Below are 24,345 nucleotides of genomic sequence, written 5' to 3'. Positions count from 1 at the left end.
CTCCTCCTTTGAGTTGTATTCAGGGCAGTGCTGGTCGTTCAGTTACCCAGAGATGGAGTACTTTTCTCCCATGATTTCATTTCACCAAGGAGTGTGGGGGTAAAAAAAGTTTAGAAATATGCAGTACTTTTGACAGGTGCTAGTCCTAATCAAATGGGAAATGTGTGTGCATGTGCAATGAGTCAAACACTGAGTGTGACAATGTGTGCTGCCATTAGTGCACCCCAAGCCCTGAGACAGCATGGCTGATTACTGCTGTTCTGAGGAAGGAGTGGGTGAGAGTAGCCCTTGAACTCCAAAGAAGACAGAATAACACTGGACTACAGTTTAAACACAGGACGGTGGGAGAGAAGAGAAGCTGCAGATAATCAAGCTTCAGAGCCATTCCATTAGAATTCTTAAACGAGTAAATATTTATTAGTGAGAGAGTGAGAAAGGGGTAGGGAAAGAAGCAGAGCATCTAAAAGTAAATATTTATTAGTGCGAGAGTGAAAAGGGGGTAGAGAAAGAAGCAGAGCATCTCTCTGGCACGTGCATTGCCAGGGATTGAACTCGGGACCTTATGCTGAAGAGTCTAATGCTTATCCCAACTCCTGGGCTGCTGGAATTCTTATAATCTGCTGCAGCTAAGTTATACACAGCTCTTGAAGTGCTCCTGAGGCTTTTTTTTCCCCCCTGAGATTTGGGTTTGCATAATGATATCCTACCAGAACTCTGACAGTCAACAAAAGTTTGAGCCATACCAGAAAAGGCTTGAACTGGACAGCAGAGGTGAAAAAAGGCTGAGTGGCTTGAACTTAAGACATTAACCCTCATTAACCCTCAGCCCCAAACTGATGGGAGTCACTTCAGGAGCACTAAATGTGACCCAGGGAGCTCTCTCCCTGGGGCAATTAACATAAATCAAATGTTGATGGGAAGCCTTCCGTGAGCTGTTTGTTTTACTGCACCAGCTCCAGTTTTGTCATTGCTCTAGCAGCAATTATCACTAATGGCTGTCTTGATGAGGGCCCACCTGCATTTGGGATTATCTGCCTGGCTTGGTTTCTTTTATCACTGCACAAACGATGTGGCAGAGAACACCCTCAGCCAGAGCTGCTATTGGGCTACTGTGACAATGCCTGACTAGTTAATGCATGCCAATTAATCCCAGCACAGCCTCTGTCCGAAGCAGCAAAGAGGCCCCCTGCAAATCAATGCTGTAGGTTCCATGTGCATAGCATCTGAAATGTGCACTCTGTGGGGATGCTTGGAATCGAACCTCGGGCCTCTTGCATACTAGCCCAGCTCACTACCTCCCTGGTTGACAAAATGCATTTTCTTGAGTGGTGCCCTATGGTAATTAACTACAGTAGGGCTGAGATTGCTGTGGAGAGTGCTGGAAGGGCATTGCCAGCCTCTTCTTGTGACTGAGATGCCAGGGGTAGACAATTGGATTTTTCTTTTTTTTACTTTTCCATATCATTTAATTTTTTTAGATATATTTTTATGTTTTTGACTAGAGACAGAGAAATTGAGAGGGAAGGAGAAGACAGAGGTAAGATACAGAGAGACACCTGCAGCTCTGCTTTACCACTTGTGAAGCTTTCCCCCTGCAGGTGGGGATGGGAGCCTTGAACCTGGGACCTTGAGCATCATAATGTGTGCATTTAACCAAGTATGCCACCACCTGGCTCCGTTCTTTTTTTTTTTTTCTTGCCACCAGAATTTCTGTTGGAGACTGGTGCTTGCATGATGATTCCACAGCTCCTGAGAGGCCCCCCGCCTTTTTTTTTTAAATAGAGGCAGAGAGATAAAGAAGGAGACAGAGCCACCTGCAGTCCTCTTTCAACACTCATGAAGCTTTCCCCCCTGCAGCTGGGGACCAGGGGCTTGAACATGGAAACTTGTGCACTCTATCAGGTCTACCACCACCAGGTCCAGCGTTGCTTCTGAGAAACAAAAGGACTCAGTCATCCTGATGAGCTCTGAGCCTCAGCCCTCGCTTGTTTTCCCAAGCAGCAAAAAACATCTACTTTCCCCTCCCCTGCTTTCTCACAACTGAAAATTTTAAGATCACGGGTGGCTTTTTGTTTGTTTAAGATGGTGGCACTAGCTTTCAGCTACTGTCTCACAAGGCAATCAGCAGTAGCTACAGTTCACTAATGACACTTTTTCCTGATTGGGTACTAGTTTTATTTTATACAGCCCTGTCCCCAGATGGTTTTATTTTGTTTGCCACCAGGGTAACTATCTTTTTTTTTTTTCCCCTCTCTCTCTCCTTTTCCTTTCCTTCTAATAAAGGGTGAGAAAAGGGGGAAGAGAAGATAAAGACACTAGCAGCACTGCTTTACTACTTGTGAGGCTTTCCTGCCCTATGAATTGGAGGGAGGCTTGAACCAAGGTCCTTTAGCATGGTAACCTTTAGCACTTTACCAGGTGTACCACTGCCTGGCCCTCTGATTTTATTCAGCCATAGAACAGATAAAACCACCATATGCATCTACCAAGTGTGTGTTCACAACACTGGTACCACCTCTTTCCATGGTGCCTTTATTCTTTTTAGATGCACCACCACCCAGCTACCTCCTTACACCTTTATTCTTTTCTTTTTTAAATCTTTTTTTAAATATTTATTTATTTATTCCCTTTGTTGCCCTTGTTATTTTATTGTTGTAGTTATTAGTGTTGTCATCATTGTTGGATAGGAGAGAAATAGACAGAGAGGGGGAGAGAAAGATAGACACCTGCAGACCTGCTTCACCATTCGTGAAGTGACTCCCCTGCAGGTGGGGAGTCGGGGGCTCGAACCAAGATTCTTATGCTGGTCCTTGAGCTTTGTACCACCTGCGCTAACCCGCTGCGCTACAGCCTGACTCCCTGCACCTTTATTCTTAAGCAGTGGGAGGGTGAGACCCTGTGGCCACCAGCATGTTATCTTCTGAAGCTTCGAGCCTCTAGTCTCATTTTGACAGCACAGCAGCAGCTGTGATGGCAGGAGTGTTATCTACTTAGGAGAATGAACGCAGATGGGTCACCCTCACTCTTCACAAAGCCCAGACACTACGTGGCTCTGGGCCTTCCCTGCCAGCAGAAGCTAGCAAGACCCTCCTGGAAGGAATGTTCAAGAAACAACACGGTACCATAAATGGCCCTGGGCTGTTAGCCTAGATTTTATCTTATCTTGTTTTGATGCTGCTCAACTCTGGCTCACGGTAGTTCTAGGAATTGAACCTGGGACCTCAGAGACTTAGGCAGGGAAGTCTTTTTGTAGATCCATGATGCTACCTTCCCAGACTCCTGTATCCACTTTTTGTCCCTATCGTTTTCCAAGGGGTTAATGGTTTATAGCACAGTTGTTCATACATGTGTACAGTTTCTGGTGTCTTCAGAATTCTCTCTCTCCTCTAACTCAGTTCCTTTTCTACCTTCCTGCACCAGGACCCCAACATGTAACAAAAAATGCTGGAGGGGTTGTGGGGGAAAAGAACCCCTCTATACTTCTGGTGGGGCTGCAAGTTGGTCCAATCCCTGTAGAGAACAGTCTGGAGATTCTGTGGAGAGTAGTCTGGAGAACTCTAAAAATACTAGAAGTGGACTTAATCTATGACCTGGCAATTCATCTCCTGGGGATACAACTAAAGGGGACAAACACACCCATCTGAAGAGATCTCTGTACACCTAGTTTGCAGCAGCACAAACTGTAATAGCCCAAACTTGGAAGCAGCCCAGATGCCCAAAAATGACAGGTGAGTGCATAAGAAATCTGTGAGACAGATAAACAATAGTCCAATGCTTTGCCCACTGTGCTACCTCCCGGAACATGGGACTGAAAAAAATCCTGTGATGCATGACTGTTAAATATGTTTAAATGGGGGGTCAGGCAGTGGCACACCAGGTTAAGCACACAGGGCATGAAGCACAAGGACCCACGCAAGAATCCTGGTTGGAGCCCCCAGCTCCCCACCTGCAGGGGGGTCGCTTCACAAGTGATGAAGCAGGTCTGTGTCTACCTTTCTCTCCCCTTCTGTCGTCCCCTCCCCTCTTGATTTCTCTCTGTCCTATCCAATTAAAACAAACAAGCAAAAAAACTGTTAAAGTTGTTAAAAATAATTAAGCCATTCCCTAGATGCAGCTGTGATCCCAGCTCAGGCAGCCTCACCCCCCTACCCTGGCTGCCCTGTGGCCCTGGCACTCACCTGGTCGCAGCCTGCATTCACCAGCTCCTGCAGCATCTGCCGGTTGACCTCTGCGGCTGCGGGTGGCCCTGCCTCATTGGCAAAGGGCAGTAGGGAGTAGCGGATCTCTCGAAGGGCTTTCTGGTAAGGCCCAAACTTGGGGGCACTTCGAATCTGTTGCTGCTGCTGTTGCTGCTGATGCCTGGCCCCGTCCTTGCTCCCCAGGGCAGGGTCACTGCCAGGCCCGCTGGGAGGTGTCTGGGTTGGGGCCTTGGTAGAGGGCTGCTTGAGGCCTTCTCGGATCTCCTGCAGACGCTGCCGGCTGTTTCCCGAGTAGCTGGTGGTGGGGAAGGTCTTGGGCCTCATGGTCAGTCTCCTCCCACCATCAATACAACCCTCTGAGTGTCTTATTATTATTATAATTAGTGAAAAAAAAACTGCCAATAGTCACAAGTTCCCTGGAAACACACTACCAAAGTGCTTTCCTCTCGAGTAATTTATTTTCTTCACTTTGGGGGGCACCTACAGAGAGCTGAACATTTTGCAGTCTTCATCTTGAAGATCATCACTATATGGAAAGAAAAAAAATTAAATAAAGATACTATTCATTTGTGGTTCTGCTGAAATGTTAGGAAGATGTTTCAAAATGGCTGCTGAGTGGTGAGCAGAACACGAGACTTGCAGGCACAGGGTCCTGAGTTCAAGTCCCAGCGCCACATGTGCCAGAGTGATGCCCTCTTTCACAAATGGAACTAAAGAAATCTCTGCATTGCTATACACAAGACCCTGGTTCGAGCACTGGCATCCATTTCACTGGAGGAAGATTACTGTCTCTCTTCTCACTACCGTCTGTCCCTCTCTTTCTATCTGAAATATTTGGTCCATAGTGGTGAAGTCCCAGTGATGATAAATCAAAAATCAAATCTTATTTTAAAAAAAATTATATATATATATATATATATCCAATAATCTTGAAAGCATCCCAGCTGGTGGAGCTGGGCAGTACACATCCAATTGAGAGCACACATCCCCATGCACAAGAATCCAGGTTCAAGCCCCAGTCCCTACTTGCAGGGGAAAAGCATCACTAGTGGTGAAACAAGTCTGCAGGTGTCTCTCTTTCTATGCCCACTCCTCAACTCCTCTCTGTCCTATCTCACACACACACACACACACACACACACACACGGAGTGGTGGATTTGCTGTGTAGGCACCAAGCTGCAGCATGGCAATTAAAAGACAAAGAAAAGAAAAAAGAAAGAAAACAGCTCAGTTGTAAAGCTAAATAAAGAGACAACACCTCCCCTCTCAGAAATTTTAAGAATAAAGCTAAGTAATTCTGGTCCAAATCAAAGGTGTTTCCTACAACATGTAATCTGTAGTAAAGTTGGGCTTCCCGAGCTAATATCCACTTACACATACTCAGGGCAGGAACAGCAGGCCTCACTAGAGGTATCTCACTGAACATGCTTCAAAGTGTCATGTTACTCCTGTTCTAAAAGCCACATGTTAAGTACTCAGGGTTAGACCTTCCACCAGGGTCCTAGTTTGCTCTGAATCACTTATTAACCCTGCTCCACATGGTCCGTCATATGAAGCAACTGGCCTCTACGCCCACCAGACACTGTCCTCTTTCCCTGTCTCTGACATGTTTCCTTGTGAGACCTTCCTTAAGTGCCTGAGAGACCCCACAAAAAACATCACATGTGAGGTGCCCCCCGCCCCAGTTCTCTGTCTCTAGCTGGTGATAATGGAAGGTGTGACTAAAGTCATTTGCTTGAGTCAGTCTTTTTTCTTTCTTTTTTTAACATATATTTTTAAAGTATTTTATTTATTTATTTATTTATATTTTTGAGAGGGATGCACAGAGAAAAAGACACAGTGAGAAACACCAGAGCACTGTTCAAGTCTGGCTTATGGTGGTGCGGGGGATTGAACCTGGGACTTTGGAACCTCAGGCATGAGAGTTTCTTTGCATAACCATTATGCTATCTACCCCCGCCCACTCAGTCTTTTTTCTTTTATAGACAGGAGACTCTTTTAGTGAGTCAGAGAGAGAGAGAGAGAGAGAGAGAGCAAGAGAGAGTGAAAGAGACCACAGCACTAAAGCTTCCTTCAATGTAGTGCAGACTGGGCTCAAACCTGGGTTGTGTACATGGCAAAGCAGTGTACTATCCATGTGAGCTATTTTGCCAGCCCTCAGTCTTCCTGGGTTTCTCCCCACTATGTGGGAGTCAGATAATAAAAAATAAAAAAATAAAGTGTCCTAAAGATTCCAATTAAAAGAAATTCCTGGGGGCCAGGTGGTAGCACACCTGGTTAAGCACACACACCACAATGCACAAGGTTGCAAGTTCAAGCCCCTGGTCCCTACCTGCAAGGGGAAAGCTTCATGAGTGGTGAAGCAGGGCTGCAGGTGTCTCTGTTTCTCTCCCTCTCTAGCTCCTTCTATCCTCTCATTTCTCTCTGTCTCTGTCCAATAATAAATAAATATATTTTAAAAAGAAAGAAAGAAAAGAAGGTGGTTGGGTGGTAGTGCAGCAAGTTAAGTGCAGGTGGCACAAAGCACAAGGACTGGTGTAAGGATCCTTGTTTGAGCCCCCGGCTCCTCACCTGCAGGGGGGGGTCACTTCACAAGCGGTGAAGCAGGTCTGTGGGTGTCTTATCTTTCTCTCCCCATCTTCCCCATCTCTCTCCATTTCTCTCTGTCCTATCCAGCAACAACGACATCAGTAACAACAACAATAATAACCACAACAATGATAAAACAACAAGGGCAACAAAAGGGGGGGAAATGGCCTCCAGGAGCAGTGGATTCATAGTGCAGGCACCGAGCAAAAAAAAAAAAAAAGAAAGAAAGAAAAAAGAAATTTCCCTGGGAGCCAGAGCATACACATTACAGCATGCAAAGACCTGGGTTCAAGCCCCATGTCCCCACCTGCATTGGGAGTGGTTTCATGAGCAGTGAAACAATGCTGTAGGTCTATCTCTATTTCTATCTCTACCTATCTCTACCTCCCCCTTCTCTCTCAAGTTCTGTCCGGCTCTACCCAGATAAATAAATAAATACATAAATCAATCAATAAATGAGTTCCCCCAGGGCTACTGAAACAGCTTACTGAGATAGCGTACTGCCAAGTGCACAACCCAGGTTCAAGTCAAGCCCTCACTGCACTGAAGGAAATTTTGGTGCTATAGTCTCTTTCACTTTCTTTGTCTCTCTCTTTACATCTTAAAAAACAAACAAACAAAAAAAAAAAAAGAGAGAGAGAGAAAGAGAGGGGGCTGGGCAGTGGCACACTGGATTAAGCGCATATAGTACGAAGCTCGAGGATTCAGGTTCAAGCCCCCAATTCCCCACCTGCAGGGGGGTCGTGTTGCAAGCGGTGAAGCAGGTCTGAAGGTATCTATCTTTTTCTCCCCCTCTCTGACTTCCTCCTCTCTCAATTTCTCTCTAACTCTACCCAATAAAGTGGAACAATAAAAGAGAGAGGAAAAAAAAAAAGATGAAACAGGAGAAAAATAGTAAACAGTTTCTCTACAGTAATATTAGGATATCTAGCAATATAATTATCACCCTCTAAAAATACATGTACCAGGGCTGGGGAGACAGCATAATGGTTCTGCAAAAGACTTTCATGCCTGAGGCCCTGAGGTCCCAAGTTCAATCCCCAGCACCACCATAAAGCAGAGCTGAGCAGTGCTCTGGTATCAATCAATCAATCAATAAATAATTAAATAATCTTTTTCTCTACCCTCGTCTCACCCACACCCCCAAAATTCCATGGAACTCCATGAGCAGACTGTGAAGAGGAGTCGCTGTGAGCGAAAACAGCAAAAAGATCTGGGTGGTGGTGCATCCCATAGAGAAAACATGTTATAATGCAAAAGGACCCAGCTTTAAGCTCTGGGTCCTCATTTTCATGGAGAAAGCTTCACAAGTGATGGAACAGTGTTGCAGGTCTCTCTCTTTCCCCCTCCTTTTCATAAAATATTTTCTTTATTGTATTTTTCTTTTATTTTTAAAAATATATTTTTTATTTATTATATTTTTTATTTATTATTGGATAGAGACAGAGAAAACTTGAGAGGGGAGGGGGAGATAGAGAGACACCTGCAGCCCAGCTTTACCAATCGTGAAGCTTTCCCCCTGCAGGTGGGAACCAGGGGCTTAAACCTGCGTCCTTGTGCACTGTAATGTGTGCGCTTAACTAGATGCACCACCACCTAGTCCCCCTCTCTCTCCCTTCCTCTCATCTCAGTTTCTGTCTCTTTCAAAAATTAAAAAAAAAAAAAAAAACCAGCAAGGAAGAACATTCGAATGGCCCTACACTTTATTCACTTTTTTAAAAAAAGATTTAAAAAAATATTTATTTATTTATTCCTTTTTGTTGCCCTTGCTGTTTTATCGTTGTAGTTATTATTGATGCTGTTGTTGTTGGATAGGACAGAGAGAAATGGAGAGAGGTGGGGAAGACAGAGAGGGGGAGAGAAAGATAAGACACCTGCAGACCTGCTTCATCGCTTGTGAAGCAACCCCCCTGCAGGTGGGGAGCAGGGGCCGAACCAGGATCCTTACACCAGTCCTTGGACTTCTCACCATGTGCGCTTAACCAGCTGTACTACCACCAAGCCCCCACACTTCAATAATTTTTAAAATCATTTAAAAAAAAAAGTATGAGCAGTATGTGCAAAGATCCCTGCAAGGATCCAGGTCTGAGCCCCTGGCTCCCCACCTGTAGGAAGGACACTTTACAAGTAGTGAAGCAGGTCTGCAGGTGTCTATCTTTCTCTCTTCCTCTTTGTCTCCCCCTCCTCTCTCAATTTCTCTGTGTCCTATCCAATAAAATGAAAAAAAAAAAAAAAGCAGCGGCTTCATAGTGCTGGCACCAAGCCCCAGCAATAACCCTGGAGGCAAAAAAAATAAAGAAAAAAGAAAAAGAAAGCAGGAGCAAGGGTAGCCAAGGAGTTAGCTCAGCTGGCAGAATACAGGACTTGCGTGCCTGAGGCTTCTGGCCCGATTTTAAGTACCACCTGTGCCCACCAAGTGAGCGGCTTTGGCCTCTCTTTCTCAATCATGTGAGATGCTTTCTTCTTAAAGTAAAAGGCAAACTGAATGGAATTCTCTGCATACAGCCCCTTTTTCCATTATGTAGCACATCACCCGGCAGAGTCACTGGGATGTAGACAGCAAGCTCCTCAGTCCAGAGACAGCTGAGTGGTGGCCACAGACTGGGCACCCTGCCTCACCAGTGAACAGGGATCTGTGCACCATGCATATCCTCAGTGCTCTCAGGGGTGGAGCTTCTGCTTGGAAGTATTCCCACATTCTCATACCAGAAAATGAGGGGCTCTGGGGGGCTGCCAAGCACCTGCAGGAGATCCTGAATGTCTCCCTGTGCCTGAGACAGTAAGGGGGGGTCTCTGTCCTCAGAGCACCACAAAGATTCTCCTATGTGTCCCTCTCCTTGGAAAATGGGGTGGAGTCCTGTGGCATGATGACAGGGCCTCATTCTTGAGAGTTCAATGCCTTATTCACTGTGCCACCTCCCAGGCCACTAACACACATTAAAAAATAGTTATTTGTAGGGGCCAGGTGTTGGTGCACCTGGTTAAGTACACACATTACAGTGCACAAGGACCCTGGTCCCCACCTGCAGGGGAAAAACTTCATGAGGGGTGAAGCAGGACTGCAAGTATCTCTCTGTCTCTTTTCCTCTATCACCCTCCCCTCTCAATTTATCTCTATAATAAACATATTTTAAAACATATATTTGTCTGTTTATATATATATTTATTTGCCACCAGGGTTATCACTGAGGCTTGGTGCCTACAAGACAAATCCACCACTCCTAGTAGCCATTTTCCTCTTTTTCTTTCATTTGATAGGGCAGATAGCAATTGAGAGGGAAGAGGAGACAGGGAGAGAGAATGAGGAACACCTGCAGTGCTATTTCACCTCCTGTGAAGGCTCCCCCCCAGGAGGGGAGCAGGGGCTCAGACCCAGGTCCTTGCACTTGGTAATGTGTTTATCAACTGGGTGTACCACTTCCCAACCCCTACTTATTTATTATTTATTGAATAGAAATAGAAGTAAAGAGGAATGGGGACACAGAGAGGAAGAGAGAAGGGGCTGCGTGGTGGAACACTTGGTTAAGTGCACATAGTAGGAAGTGCAAGGACCCACAAGGATCCAGGTTTGAGCCCCCAGCTCCCCACCTGCAGAGGGGACACTTCACAAATGGCAAAGCGGGTCTACAGGTGTCTATCTTTCTCTCTCCCTCTTTGTCTCCCCCTCTTCTCTCAGTTTCTCTCTGTCCTATCCAATAAAGTGGGAAAAATGGCCGCCAGGAGCAGTGGCTTGATAGTGCCAGCACTGAGCAAAAGAGAACCTCCTGCAGCACTGCTTCACCGCTTGTGAGGCTCTCCCCCACCCCTGCAGATGGGGGCTTGGGGCTTGAAACCAGGTCCTTGCACACTATAACAAACACACAGGTGTTCACAAAGTGTGACCTTACACATGGCTCAAAAAGCAAGGGGTCTGTCAGCACAAGCTGGCACTGCAGCACTGGCAACCATTGGCAGAGGGGAACTATCTTTGGTGGTTCAGGACTCCTGAAGCACGGGAGAGACAGAGATGACCTTGTGGGGTCATAGGAGAGTATAAGAACATGTGCTTCAGACCATGTGACATGTGGCCAGATGTGTGTGTTGTTAGGGGGGTGTCCTGTGTGGGTCTGTCCAGGAGGGGAACTGTCACGAGATCTCAGGGTGCAGAAAGCAATGTACAGCCTCTGGCATTCATGAGTTCCTAGTCTGTGACAACAGAAGTCCACCCAGAGAGTCCCTGGGGTATGGAACAGGAAGGCTGCTGGTGGTGAGAGTGATGTAGGCAGGCTGAACAGCAGTTGGCAAGCAGACAGCACTGGCGTAAGGGAGGAGAAGGGCTTGAAAGTTGAACCTGGCCACCAGGGAGGGGACATAGACGATGAGGCATTGGACTCTCAGGCATGAAGTCCAGAGCTCAGTTCCCCAGCACTGCATGTGCCACAGTGATGCTCTGAAGTTTTCTGTCTCTTTCTTTCTCTCCCTCTTTCTGTCTCTCTCCTACCAATAAAATCTTTTTAAAATGTTAGGAAGAGGGAGTCGGGTGGTAGCCCAGCGGGCTAAGCGCACACATGGCACAAAGTGCAATGACCGGCGGAAGGATCCCGGTTCAAGTCCACAGCTCCCCACCTGCAGGGGAGTCATTTCACAGGCGGTGGAGTAGGTCTACGGGTGTCTATCTTTCTCTCCCCATCTCTGTCTCCCCTCCTCTTTCGATTTCTCTCTGTCCTATCCAACAACAGCAACAATGGTCTCCAGGAGCAGTGGATTTGCAGTGCAGGCACCGACCTGCAGCAATAACCCTTGAGGCAAAAAAAAAAAAAAAAAAAATCTTAGGAAGAAAAAAAAAGCATTTGCAGCCAGGGAGGTGGCACAGTAGAGAAAGCTTTGGATTCTCCTGCACAAGATCCCCCCTGAATTTGATTCCTGGTATCACATTTGCTAGAGTGGTGTTCTGATTCTCTCCTAAGAAAGTAAATAAATAAATAATTTTTTTCCCTCCAGGGTTATTGCTGGGCTCGGTGCCTCCACCATGAATCCACCGCTCCTGGAGGCCATTTTTTCCCCTTTTTGTTGCCCTAGTTGTTGCAGCCTCGTTGCGGTTATTATTGCCATTGTTGACGTTGCTTTGTTGTTGGATAGGACAGAGAGAAATGGAGAGAGGAGGGGAAGACAGAGAGAGGGAGAGAAAGATAGACACCTGCAGACCTGCTTCACCGCCTGTGAAATGACTCCCCTGCATGTGGGGAGCCGGGGCTCGAACCGGGATCCGTACGCCGGTCCCTGCGCTTTGCGCCACGTGCGCTTAACCCACTGCGCCACCGCCCGACCCCCATAAATAAATATTTTTTAGGGGACCAAGTAGTGGCACACCTGGTTGAGTGCACATGTTCCAATGCACAGGTTCAAACCCCCAGTCCCCACATACAGGAGGTAAAGCTTTCTGAATAGTGAAGCAGGACTACAGGTCTCTCTCTCTCTCTTACTCTCTTCCCTTTCCTTTCCCTCTAGATTTCCAATAAATAAAGATAATAAATTTAATAAATAATTTTTAAAAAATTTTATGAAAAGAGAAATAGACAGTGAGAGAGAGACCAGAGCACTGCTCAGCTCTGGTTTATGGTGCTAGGGATTAAACCTGGGACTTCAGAGCCTCAGGAATGAAAGTCTTTTGCATAACCAGTATGCTGTCTCCCCAGCCCAATACATAAAACTTTAAAAAAGGTTTCAATACCTGAGGCTCCATTGTGGTTTGCTCTGGGGATGAAGAGGAAGGGGGGGGGCAGTGAGAGGGGTCTTGGTTACTATGTGATCATGCTGAATGCCACTGGACCACACACTCAGGGGTGGCCGGCAGGTAAGCTAGTACACATATTCTATTGAGATTTCAAAAACAGCCGAAGATGCCTATCTCTCCCGGCTCACTGCCTGATGTTTGTACAAGGTGGCCTTTTTCAACACAGCTCTGGGGAGAACCCGCTCAGGGGCAAAGTGAGTGTACCTGTCAGCAGCCTCAGCACCTCTGGACAGGGACATTTGTGCCCCACAAACACTCCAAGGACAACATGCTCATGCCTGCATTCAAGCCCTTATTCTGCCATATGCTGGGGCTGAGCAGTGCTCTGATGTCTCTCACTCATGGAGATCAACTGTGAAAGTGTCAAGCAGACGCTCCTTTCACAGAACCTGGACCACAGGATCTGCCTTTTCTATTACTGCCCCCCCCCACACATACACACACTTAATTCTGGAAAATGTCCAACACACAACCAATTAGGCAGAATGACACAGTGATGCTGTGTGAGGGTCCCTCCACACCTGGGACATCCTGCTTGCTGTGGAGGGAGCAGGGAAACACTGGGGTCATTTTCTGTCCATCTGCCAAACAATCTACACAGCATGCCCTAGGAACACAATGACTGTCCCATCTCCTTTTCTGTTTTTTTTTTTTTTTGTTGTTGTTGTTACCACTATAGCTTCACCACTCTGGGCTGACTTTTTCAGAAGGAGGGCAGTGAGGGAGGGAGGGAAGTAGGTAGAGAGAGAGGGAGGGTGGGGAGGAGGGGTAGGAAGAGAAAGGGGGAGAGAGTTAGTTCAATGCAGAGGGGGCCAGGCTTGAACCTGGGTTGCACACATGGCAAAGCAGGGCACTATCCAGGTGAACTATTTCACCAGCCCTCCCCATTTTTTTAAGTGACTCTGTGAACCACCACCTATGAGCAAACTGGGCTCCTGCTTAAATACACAGGAAGGATGAACCTTTTTCCTCCATTTCATAAAGAACTAAAGGCTTTTCTCAGCTTGCATTCTTGAGTTAGAAGACAATTCAGTTGGGGCTGGGCAGTGGAGCATCCTGTCAAGAGCACATTACCATCAAAAGGACCCAGGTTCAAGCCCCCAGGTTCCTACCTGCAGGAGGGAGTGTCACAAGCCATGAAGCTGTGCTGCAGGTGTCTCTCTCTCCCTCTTTATCTCTCCCTCCCCTCTCAATTTCTATGTCCTATCAAAATAAATAAATGAAATGCACACATTAGGGGTGACAGCACACAGTGGGCCCAAACAGTATGTGTTCAAGAGAGATGTTCAGGGTAGCTGGATTGAGGGGGAAGATATCATCCCTTCTCCCCATTTTCCTTTGGAGTCAGTAGCTGGCCAGGAAGGAAATCCTGAACTTCAATCTCACACTCTACAGGGGTTTTCATCCTGGGAGACTACCCTGCTTCTTCTGCAACCTACCCCCAAGTTTCAGCCACACCCCAGCTTGAGAGCTAAGAATGCTGCTGGGACACTCCACTTGAGGGTCCCACTTAGACCACAGCAGCTGTGCAAAGTTTCAGCCTCACCACAATTGAACCAACTATATATATTTTTAAAGGTGGTTTATAATTTATTTATTTATATATATTATTGGATAGAGACAGAGAGAAATTGAGAGGAAGGGGAAGAGATAGATAGGGAGAGAGACAGACTTCCGGAGGCAGGGCTATGAGCAGCAGCAGATCTATTTCTTTTCTCTCCTCTCCTCTCCTCTCCTCTCCTCTCCTCTCCTCTCCTCTCCTCTCCTCTCTTCTCCTCTCCTCTCCTCTCCCGTCAACTAGGAATACCAAAGGAGACCACCTGGGACGGAAACAAGACAGGACTAGAACGACTACAGGAACCCACCAAATCACAGGTGAGTGCAAACACACGTGGTTGGTGACAGAGAGGAACCTAGGGAGAGACTAAGTGGCTGGTAACAAACAGTCCAGCGGTTTATCAGTTGAGACACCATCTCCAGTCTGTTCCACCAACAAGGGGACAGGTGAAGGGAGGAGAGGACTCCACAGAGACTCACCAAGTGCAACTCTGAGTCTCCACTGCTACTGCCCTCAGAATCTGAAGCAGTGGCAGGAAGGGACACCGGGGGACACAGATCTAACCAGGAAACTCAGGAGAAGACCTGTACCTCAGTGGCATAGCTGTGGGGCTGTGAAAGTCTCTTTGCATAACCACTGAACCATCTCTGCCACACCATGCCTTATCTCTTGGTCAGGAGTCAGTAATTAAGCTAAGAAGCCTACTTATAGTTTAGAGTTTAGAAGCCCTCAGACTCCCATAGCCTACAGAGAAGAAGAAAAAAAAAAAAAAGAGGCTTTTAAATCACTGAGCTCCAACTCAGGGATTAAAATACTATTGAAACAACTGTTAACTTACACCATTGTGAACCCTTTAATTACCTTACTTAGACATGTCAATCGAAGAAATAGTGATCAGTAATTTGAAAAGTAATGAGACAGACAACTCATAACATAATATATAAAATGGGTAAACCAACAAGAAGAAATATTGGAGAAATGAACCAGGACAACAGTCCAGCTAAAAGCCCCCCAAAGGGTGAAGCACAAAACAACGAGTTCAACATCCAAACATTAGCTAAGGAAATAATCACAGGCGTGAGTAAAGAGTTTGAAAGAATTGTAATTAGAAATACAGGAACAACAAATGAGACTCTGGAAGAAAACACTAACTATCTCAAGGTTATTAGAGAGCTGAAAGCTGAAATAGCTGAGCTAAGAACACACCTAGCTGAACAAGCTAAAACAGTATCAGAACAGGGTAACAAAATAGATGAACTCCAGAAAACAGTACAGGGCAGGAAGAATAGAATCAATAAGGCTGAAGACACAATTAGCAAGACTGAGGACGAATGAGTGACAACTAAAAAAGAAGTAAGAGGTCTTAAAAAGAGATTAAGAGATGCTGAAAACAACAACAGAGACCTATGGGATGACTTCAAAAGAAACAATATATGTATTATTGGCTTAGCAGAAGAAGAAAGAGAAGGAGAGGAAGAAAGCATTCTTCAGGCCATAATAGCTGAAAACTTCTCTAGTCTAGACAACATCAAAGACATAATGATTCAAGAAGCTCAGAGGGTCCCAAACAGAATTAACCCAGACTTAAAGACACCAAGACACATCATGCTTAGAATGGAAAGGAATAAGGATAAAGAAAGGATCCTCAAGGCTGCAAGAGAAAAACAGTCACCTACACAGGAAAACCCATAAGATTAGCAGCAGACTTCTCCAAACAAACACTACAGGCCAGAAGAGAATGGCAAGATATCTATCAAGTGCTCAATGAGAAAGGCTTTCAACCAAAAATACTATATCCTGCTAGACTGTCATTCAGACTAGATGGAGGCATCAAAACCTTCTCAGACAAGCAACACTTGAAGGAATCAACAATCGCCAAGCCTGCCCTGAAAGAAGTTCTGAAAGGTCTTCTATAAACAGTCAGACCATCATAAATAGGACATATATCAAAACACTCTAAAACTCTACAAGAATGGCGTTAAAATATCTTCAATCTTTGATATCAATAAATGTCAATGGCCTGAATTCACCTATTAAAAGACACAGAGTAGGAAGATGGATCAGAAAATACAACCCAACAATATGCTGTCTACAGGAAACCCACCTAACTCAACAAAACAAACACAGACTTAAAGTGAAAGGATGGAAAACTATCATACAAGCCAATGGCCCACAAAAAAAAAGGGCAGGAACAGCTATTCTCATATCTGACACGATAGACTTTAAAATAGACAAGATTTAAAAAGATAGGAATGGAAACAACTTAATGCTCAGAGGATCAATCAAGAGGACTTAATAATTATTAACATCTATGCACCCAATGAGAAGCCATCTAAATACATCAAATGTCTACTGAAAGAGCTACAGCAATATATTAACAGTAACACAGTCATAGTAGGGGACTTCAACACCCCACTCTCTCAATTTGACAGATCATCCAGGCAGAAAATCTATAAAGACATAAGGGAGCTAAATGAAGAGACAGATAAACTAGAACTATTGGACATTTTCAGAGTCATTCATCCCAAGAAACTGGAATACACATTTTACTCAAATCCACATGGGTCATTCTCAAGAATAGACCATATGTTAGGCCACAAAGACAGCATCAGCAAATTCAAGAGCATTGAAATCATCCCAAGCATCTTCTCAGACCACAGTGGAACTAAACTAACACTTAATAATCAACAAAAGATTAGTAATAGTCCCAAAATGTGGAAGCTCAACAGTACACATTTTAACAACCTCTGGGTCAAAGAGGAAATCAAGGAAGAAATCAAAATGTTTCGAGAGTTCAATGAAAATGAAGACACAAGCTATCAAAATATTTGGGACACAGCTAAGGCAGTACTGACAAGGAAGTTCATAGCTATACAAGCACACATAAGGAAACAAGAAAAAGCACAAATAAACAGCCTGATTGCACATCTTAAACACCTAGAAGAAGAAGAACAAAGGAATCCTAAAGCAACCAGAAGGACAGAAATCACTAAAGTTAGGGCACAAATAAATAACACTGAGAATAAGAAAACCATACAAAAGAACTACGAAAGTAAATGTTGGTTCTTCCAAAGAGTGAACAAAATCGACAAACCTTTAGCCAGACTCACAAAACAAAAAAGGGAGACCGAAATAAATTGGATACTAAATGAAAGAGGAGATATCACAACAGACACCGCAGAAATTCAACATACCATGCGAGGCTTCTATGAACAACTATATGCCACCAAGCTAGAGAACTGGAAGAAATGGACAATTTCCTAGATACCTACCAACTTCCAAAACTAAGTAAAGAGGAAGTGGATAACATGAACAGGCCCATCACAGCTAATGAAATTGAAACAGTTATCAAAAAATCTCCCCAAAAATAAAAGTCCTGGACCAGATGGTTTGACAAATGAATTCTAAAAAACCTTCAAAGAAGAACTAATACCTCTACTTTTAAAACTCTTCCAAAAGATTGAAGACACTGGAATACTCCCTGCCAGCTTCTATGAAGCCAACATCACTCTGATACCAAAAGCAGACAGGGACACAAACAAAAAAAAACTACAAACCAATATCTCTCATGAATATAGATGCTAAAATACTGAACAAAATTCTAGCCAACCGGATACAGCACTATATTCAAAAGATTGTTCATCATGACCAAGTGGGGTTTATCCCAGGCATGCAAGGTTGGTTTAATATATGTAAATCAATCAATGTGATCCACCATATCAACAAAAGCAAGACCAAAAACCACATGGTCATATCAATAGATGCAGAGAAAGCTTTTCACAAAATACAACATCCCTTTATGATCAAAACACTACAAAAATGGGAATAGATGGAAAATTCCTCAAGATAGTGGAGTCTATATATAGCAAACCTACAGCCAACATCATACTCAATGGTGAAAAACTGGAAGCATTTCCACTCAGATCAGGTACTAGACAGGGCTGCCCACTATCACCATTACTATTCAATATAGTGTTGGAAGTTCTTGCCATAGCCATCAGGCAGGAGCAAGGAATTAAAGGGATACAGACGGGAAGAGAAGAAGTCAAACTCTCCCTATTCGCAGATGACATGATAGTATACATGGAAAAACCTAATGAATCCAGCAAGAAGCTTTTGGAAATCATCAGGCAATACAGTAAGGTGTTCAGGCTACAAAATTAACATTCAAAAGTCAGTGGTATTCCTCTATGCAAACACTAACCTAGAAGAAACTGAAATCCAGAAATCAATTCCTTTTACTATATCAAATAAAACAATAAAATATCTAGGAGTAAACCTAACCAAAGAAGTGGAAGACTTGTATACTGAAAATTATGAGTCACTACTCAAGGAAATTGAAAAAGACACAAAGAAGTGGAAAGATGTTCCATGTTCATGCGTTGGTAGAATTAACGTCATCAAAATGAATATACTACCCAGAGCCATATACAAATTTAATGCTATCCCCATCAAGATCCCAAGCACATTTTTCAGGAGAATAGAACAAATGCTACAAATGTTTATCTGGAACCAGAAATGACCTAGAATTGCCAAAAGAATCTTGAGAAAAAAGAACAGAACTAGAGGCATCACACTCCCAGATTTCAAATTGTATTATAGGGCCATTGTCATCAAAACTGCTTGGTACTGGAACATTAATAGACACACTGACCAGTGGAATAGAATTTAGAGCCCAGAAGTGAGCCCCACACCTATGGACATCTAATCTTTGACAAAGGTGTTAAGACTAATATTAAATAAGGAAAGCAGAGTCTCTTCAACAAATGGTGTTGGAAACAATGGGTTGAAACATGCAGAAGAATGAAACTGAACCACTGTATTTCACCAAATACAAAAGTAAATTCCAAGTGGATCAAGGACTTGGATGTTAGACCACAAACTATCAGATACATAGGAGAAAATATTGGCAGAACTCTTTTCCGCATAAATTTTAAAGATATCTTCAATGACATGAATCCAATTACAAAGAAGACTAAGGCAAGTATAAACCTTAGGGACTACATCACATCACATCTTCTTCACAGCAAAAGAAACCACTACCCAAACCAAGAGACCCCTCACAGAATGGGAGAAGATCTTTACATGCCATACATTAGACAAGAGTTTAATAACCAACATATATAAAGAGCCTGCCAAACTCAACAACAAGACAACAAATAACCCCATCCAAAAATGGGGGGAGGACATGGACAGAATATTCACCACAGAAGAGATCCAAAAGGCTGAGAAACACATGAAAAAATGCTCCAAGTCTCTAATTGTCAGAGAAATGCAAACAAAGACAACAATGAGATTCCACTTCACTCCTGTGAGAATGTCATACATCAGAAAAGGTAACAGCAGCAAATGATGGAGAGGGTGTGGGGTCAAAGGAACCCTCCTATACTGCTGGTGGGAATGTCAATTGGTCCAACCTCTGTGGAGAACAGTCTGGAGAACTCTCAGAAGGCTAGAAATGGACCTACCCTATGACCCTGCAATTCCTCTCCTGGGGATATATCCTAAGGAACCCAACACATCCATCCCAAAAGATCTATGTACACATATGTTTTTGGCAGCACAATTTGTAATAGCCAAATCCTGGAAGCAACCCAGGTGTCCAACAACAGATGAGTGGCTGAGCAAGTTGTGGTATATATACACAATGGAATACTACTCAGCTGTAAAAAAAATGGTCACTTCACCGTTTTCAGCGATCTTGGATGGACCTTGAAAAAATCATGTTGAGTGAAATAAATCAGAAACAGAAGGATGAATATGGGATGATCTCACTGTCAGGCAGAAGTTTAATAAAGATCAGAAAAGAAAACACAAGTAGAATCTGATATGGAATTGGCGTATCGCACCAAAGTAAAAGACTCTGGGGTGGGTTGGTGGGGAGAATACAGGTCCAAGAAGGATTCAGAGGACCTAGTGGGGGTTGTATTGTTATATGGGAATCTGGGGAATGTTATGCATGTACAAACTATTATACTTACTGTTGAATGTAAAACATTAATTCCCCAATTAAAAAAAAAAAGGGAGAGAGACAGAGACACCTACAGACCCACTTTACCACTCGTGAAGCTTTCCCCCTACAGGTGGGGACCAAGGGCTTGAACCTGGGTCCTTGTGCACTGTAGTGTGTGCACTTAACTAGGTGTACCACCACCTATTATTTCTTTAAAGACTTGGCAAATTACTCACAAGAGCACATGTAGGGATGGAACTTGGGACCTCAGGCCTGAGGGTACTATGTTCTACCACTGCACCCCCTCTCTCAGGCCACTAAAAGGCTTATGATTTGATGAAGCTACAAAGCTGTTCTTGGAATCTTAACATCCCATGGGAAGGCTCAAACACATAAGAGAAAGCTAAGCAGGTGATGTTGGGAGTCCACTGAACAGAAGTGAGGAAGCAGTGCCTGGGTGGAGTTATAAGTTAGGGTGCACTCTGGGCCTTGGCATTTCTACTAGAGAGAACTTGCTGGAGGCAAAGGGGAAATATTCCAGACCTTAAGAAGGTTCTTGCATTAGAATAAGCTTAGAAGATGTAGGCTCTACAGGAGGTGAGTTTATGTTCAATGCAAACCATCTATGAAACACAGATTTGCCCTCCAGAACAATCCCCAGGAACTGGCATAGGAACCAAGTATGTAATCACTGTAAAAGCTACTTGTCATAGTGAGGCTGACAGGGTCTAAAAGGTAGCGATGACAGCTAGCTCTCATACAGCAGACAGCACATGCTAGGTGATGTTAAATCTCTACTTACTGTTTTAGAGTTACCAGCCGTCTTTATTCCCCTCATTGCCTTGTTTTTATAGTACTTGGAAAATGAAACTACAGGCCCCCTGGGTGGGGGTACAGTGGATAAGGTACTGGACTCTCAAGCATGAGGTCCTGAGTTCAATACCTTGCTCTCGTGTGCTAGACTGGAGCTCTGGTGTGTTCTCTCTCTCTCTCTCTCCGCCCCTTTCTCTCATTGATAAATAAATAGTCACATACCCCTGGAGAGGTGGGGCCTAGAGAGCACAGGCCCTTCTACTACCGCCTGGGAGAACCATCAATGGTACCTAGGGAGCACCATAGATGGTGGTGATGGGCCGTGGTGCCTCTCCTTTCTCATTCCCTTTCTCCCTTTGAAATCTGACCTTTACCTGCCTGGTGCCATAGAAGCCCATTTCTGCATACTAGCTTCATGTGGCCAAGGGAAAAAGCTTTATCTGTGCAAATCCAATGCCAGTGGCTTTCTTCCTCAGATCATAACCCTCCTCTGCTTTTTCTATAGACATGGCAATGGGGGGGGGGTGCAAAAGGCTGGGGTGTGTGTGTGTGTGCGTATACAAGCATGCCTCTCTTTTAACAATCATTTATTTAAAAGATTTTATTTATTTATCAGAAAGGAGGAGAGACAGAAGGAACCAGACATCACTTTGGTACATGTGCTGCCAGGGATTGAACTCTGGACCTCATGTTTTGAGAGTCCAGTGCTTTAACCACTGTGCAATCTCCCAGACCACACAAGCACACCTCTTGAAACATTTCTCTCCTCCCTTTCAAGCAATGAGAATAATCACCCCTGTACTTGCACCACTTAAGGGACTAGCTTCTGCATCCATTCAGCAATAGACTTTCTGAAAGGAGGGCAACTCAGAGACGTTCTGGAGCTGCAAATCCTTTCAGGGGAACAAGCCCTTGGACCCTTCACTCTGGCTCTCTGGGGAGCACACTGACCAACAAGAGCAGGTTGGCAGCACAGACCTGATCTCCAGCATTTCTTCAAGCCCACTGCTTCTCAAAGGTCAGGGAGGCATGCTAGCTGGAAGTCTCACATGACGACAACAAGGAAGCCACACATAAAGGCAGCTTTTCAGAAAAAGAGGTTGCTCTGGCTCTTACAACTATGAAGCAGAACCCCCTTCAAAATGCTTCCTCTGTTCCTAGGCTGAATTTATCAGCTACACACACACACACACACACACACAAACACACACACACACCATGAGACTTTAGGAGCTGAGGGCTGGCTATTTACAACACAGTATTTGAATAATAAGGCATCTTAGTGTAAAAACATTCCCTCCTACCCAGGGGAGGTCCCTCCCTCCCACCATCACCCCTGTGACTTGCAAAGGAATGACAGAAATAAGTCCACTTCCAATTTCCACTCAAAACCATCTTGAACTAGGAGAAGCCATAAGGAATCTCTTCCAGTTCTAAAAATTCCACAAACCCAGGGATTCCCCCAACATAATTCTGCAGGCTACCCTCAGCTCTGAGGCCATTTTTAATTGCCAGCCTCGTGGAGATGGATGAAATGCCCTGCGATTTTCATTCCCAAAGGAATGGTGGCAGGCTCGTTTGACAGTGCTCCATATAACTGGCTAATGAGCCCATGGTTTTGAAGAGGCCAGAGAGCAGTGTGTCTTGGTGATGATAATTTAAGACAGACTTTTCTCAAATGGCCTCTGCATTCCTCCTTTGGGAAGAATTTGGCTACCAGCAGAGGACAACAGTTGCTAAAGGGAAAACATAAAGAGATAGACAGCAATTGAGTCTCTGGACTCTGTGGTAAGGTTTTAAGCTGAAGCACACACAAAGTTTGGGACTTTGCGAGCAATTTCAGCAGCTTTTAGTTCCTGAATATCATATCGTGATGCAGGTCTCTCTATGCTCCATGGACCGCTAGCTCCTGGGTGACTAGTTGGGGGGGGGGGGATCTATTCTCCAAGCCCCAACTGCTATGGCATCTTAACACTCACTACGTGCGATGCGCACAGCTAAGCTGTCCCCTTATGGAGACAAGACGGCCCCTGTAGCTCCGCCATGCATCATCCAGGACAACTGGGACCCCCAGCCCTCGGGGCTGTTATCTGATGGCTCCACCCCCCACCCCGCACCCTGGGGGTGATGCAGGGCCAGGTCTCCCGAAGCTGCCCAGGGCTGTGGGTGTGTGTGTGGGGGGCTCCCCCAGGGGAGGGGAGGCCCGAGACCGAACCAGGGTTCCAGAGGAAGACACTGCAGCTAGGAGAGGACGTGGGAGCCCAGAGAGATTGAGACAGTGCCAGACAGACAGACTACAAACTGGGGGGGGTTCATGGGGCCTGGGGAAGGCAGAAGTGGGGACGCCAGGTCCAGGGGGCCCCAGGGGGTGCAGAAGGGGCCACCCCGGGCCGAGGAGGCCCTGGGAGCAGAAGGGGGCCTGAGGGACCCCGGGGTTCGAGAGGGAAACTCAAGGTCCGAATTGAGGACTGGGGGGAAATACTAAGACAGCAAGTTCAGAGGGGAGACAACGGGGCTCCCGAGGGGTCGCTGTGACCCGCGGGGTGGACACTGGGGCCCAAGGGGAGGTCAGAGGAGTCGGGGGACACAGCAGAGGGGACCCCGGGCCCGAGGCAAGAAAGCAACGGCGCTGCCCCAGGTCCCGGGCCCCGGGGTGGGGGGGGTGGCGGTGGGCGACAGCGCGCCCGGACGCGGATCCCGGCAGTCCGGCGCTTCAGGCCCCGCAGGAAGCCCCCCGCCCCGCCCCGCGCAACAAAGCGGCGCCCCGTCGGCGCCCTGGGACCCCGGCCGGCCGGACGAGGCCGCCGCCCCGACTCGCACCCGCGCCCCGCCCGCCGCCCCTGCCCCCTCACCTCCTCGGGCGCGATCTACACCCGCCGCGGCGTCCGGGCCGCCGAGGGGGCGGGCGGCGGGGAGCGCGGAGGCCAAGGGGGCCGGGGCGGCGCGGGCGGCCCCATGTCCAGGGCTCACGCCGGCTCGGGCGCTCAGACCCAAGTGGGACATTCGCTACATTGTTGGCATTCCTCGGGAATCACGTGACCGCCTCGCGTCACCCGGCACACCCTCCCGGGCGGGGCCCGACTCCCCACAGCCCGCCCCGACGACGCCGGCCCGCGCCACCCCGGACAGCACCCCCCTCCCACGACGCAGGACAGCCGCGGACAGCCAGCTCCGCCCCGCACGCCCGGGCAGTTCCGCCCGGGACAGGAGCCCGGGCGCTGACCAAGGGCCTGCCCATCCCCGACTCTAACAGCCCTGGACGGGAGCCCCGCACAGGAGCCCCGCCCGACGGAAGCCCCGCCCCTCACTGGAGTCTCGCCCGGACAGAAGCCCCGCCCCTCATAGGAGCCCCGCCCCTCGAAGGAGTCTCGCCAGGACGGAAGCCCCGCCCCTCACAGGAGCCTCGCCCCGACAGAAACGCCGCCCCTCATGGCAGCCCCGCCCCATCATCTTTTCACT

General features: G+C 46.3%; 1 protein-coding gene across 1 annotated transcript in view; it reads right to left on the bottom strand.

Annotated features, from left to right (window-relative positions):
* The window catches only part of LATS2 (large tumor suppressor kinase 2), a 37,261-nt gene extending 13,329 nt beyond the window's left edge, over nucleotides 1–23,932 (bottom strand). Inside the window, exons 1-2 of the mRNA XM_060194723.1 lie at nucleotides 23,739–23,932; nucleotides 4,179–4,725 (exon numbers count right to left, since the gene is read on the bottom strand). Of these exons, the coding sequence (XP_060050706.1) occupies nucleotides 4,179–4,523 (345 nt within the window). The 5' untranslated portion in view covers nucleotides 4,524–4,725; nucleotides 23,739–23,932. The remainder of the gene's footprint in view (nucleotides 1–4,178; nucleotides 4,726–23,738) is intronic.
* Between the last annotated feature and the right edge of the window lie 413 nt (nucleotides 23,933–24,345).

The sequence above is a fragment of the Erinaceus europaeus genome, chromosome 7, assembly GCF_950295315.1.
Source record: "Erinaceus europaeus chromosome 7, mEriEur2.1, whole genome shotgun sequence".
Taxonomy (NCBI): domain Eukaryota; kingdom Metazoa; phylum Chordata; class Mammalia; order Eulipotyphla; family Erinaceidae; genus Erinaceus; species Erinaceus europaeus.
Note: the sequence above shows the minus strand (reverse complement) of the source record. Positions and strands in the feature narration are given on the sequence as shown.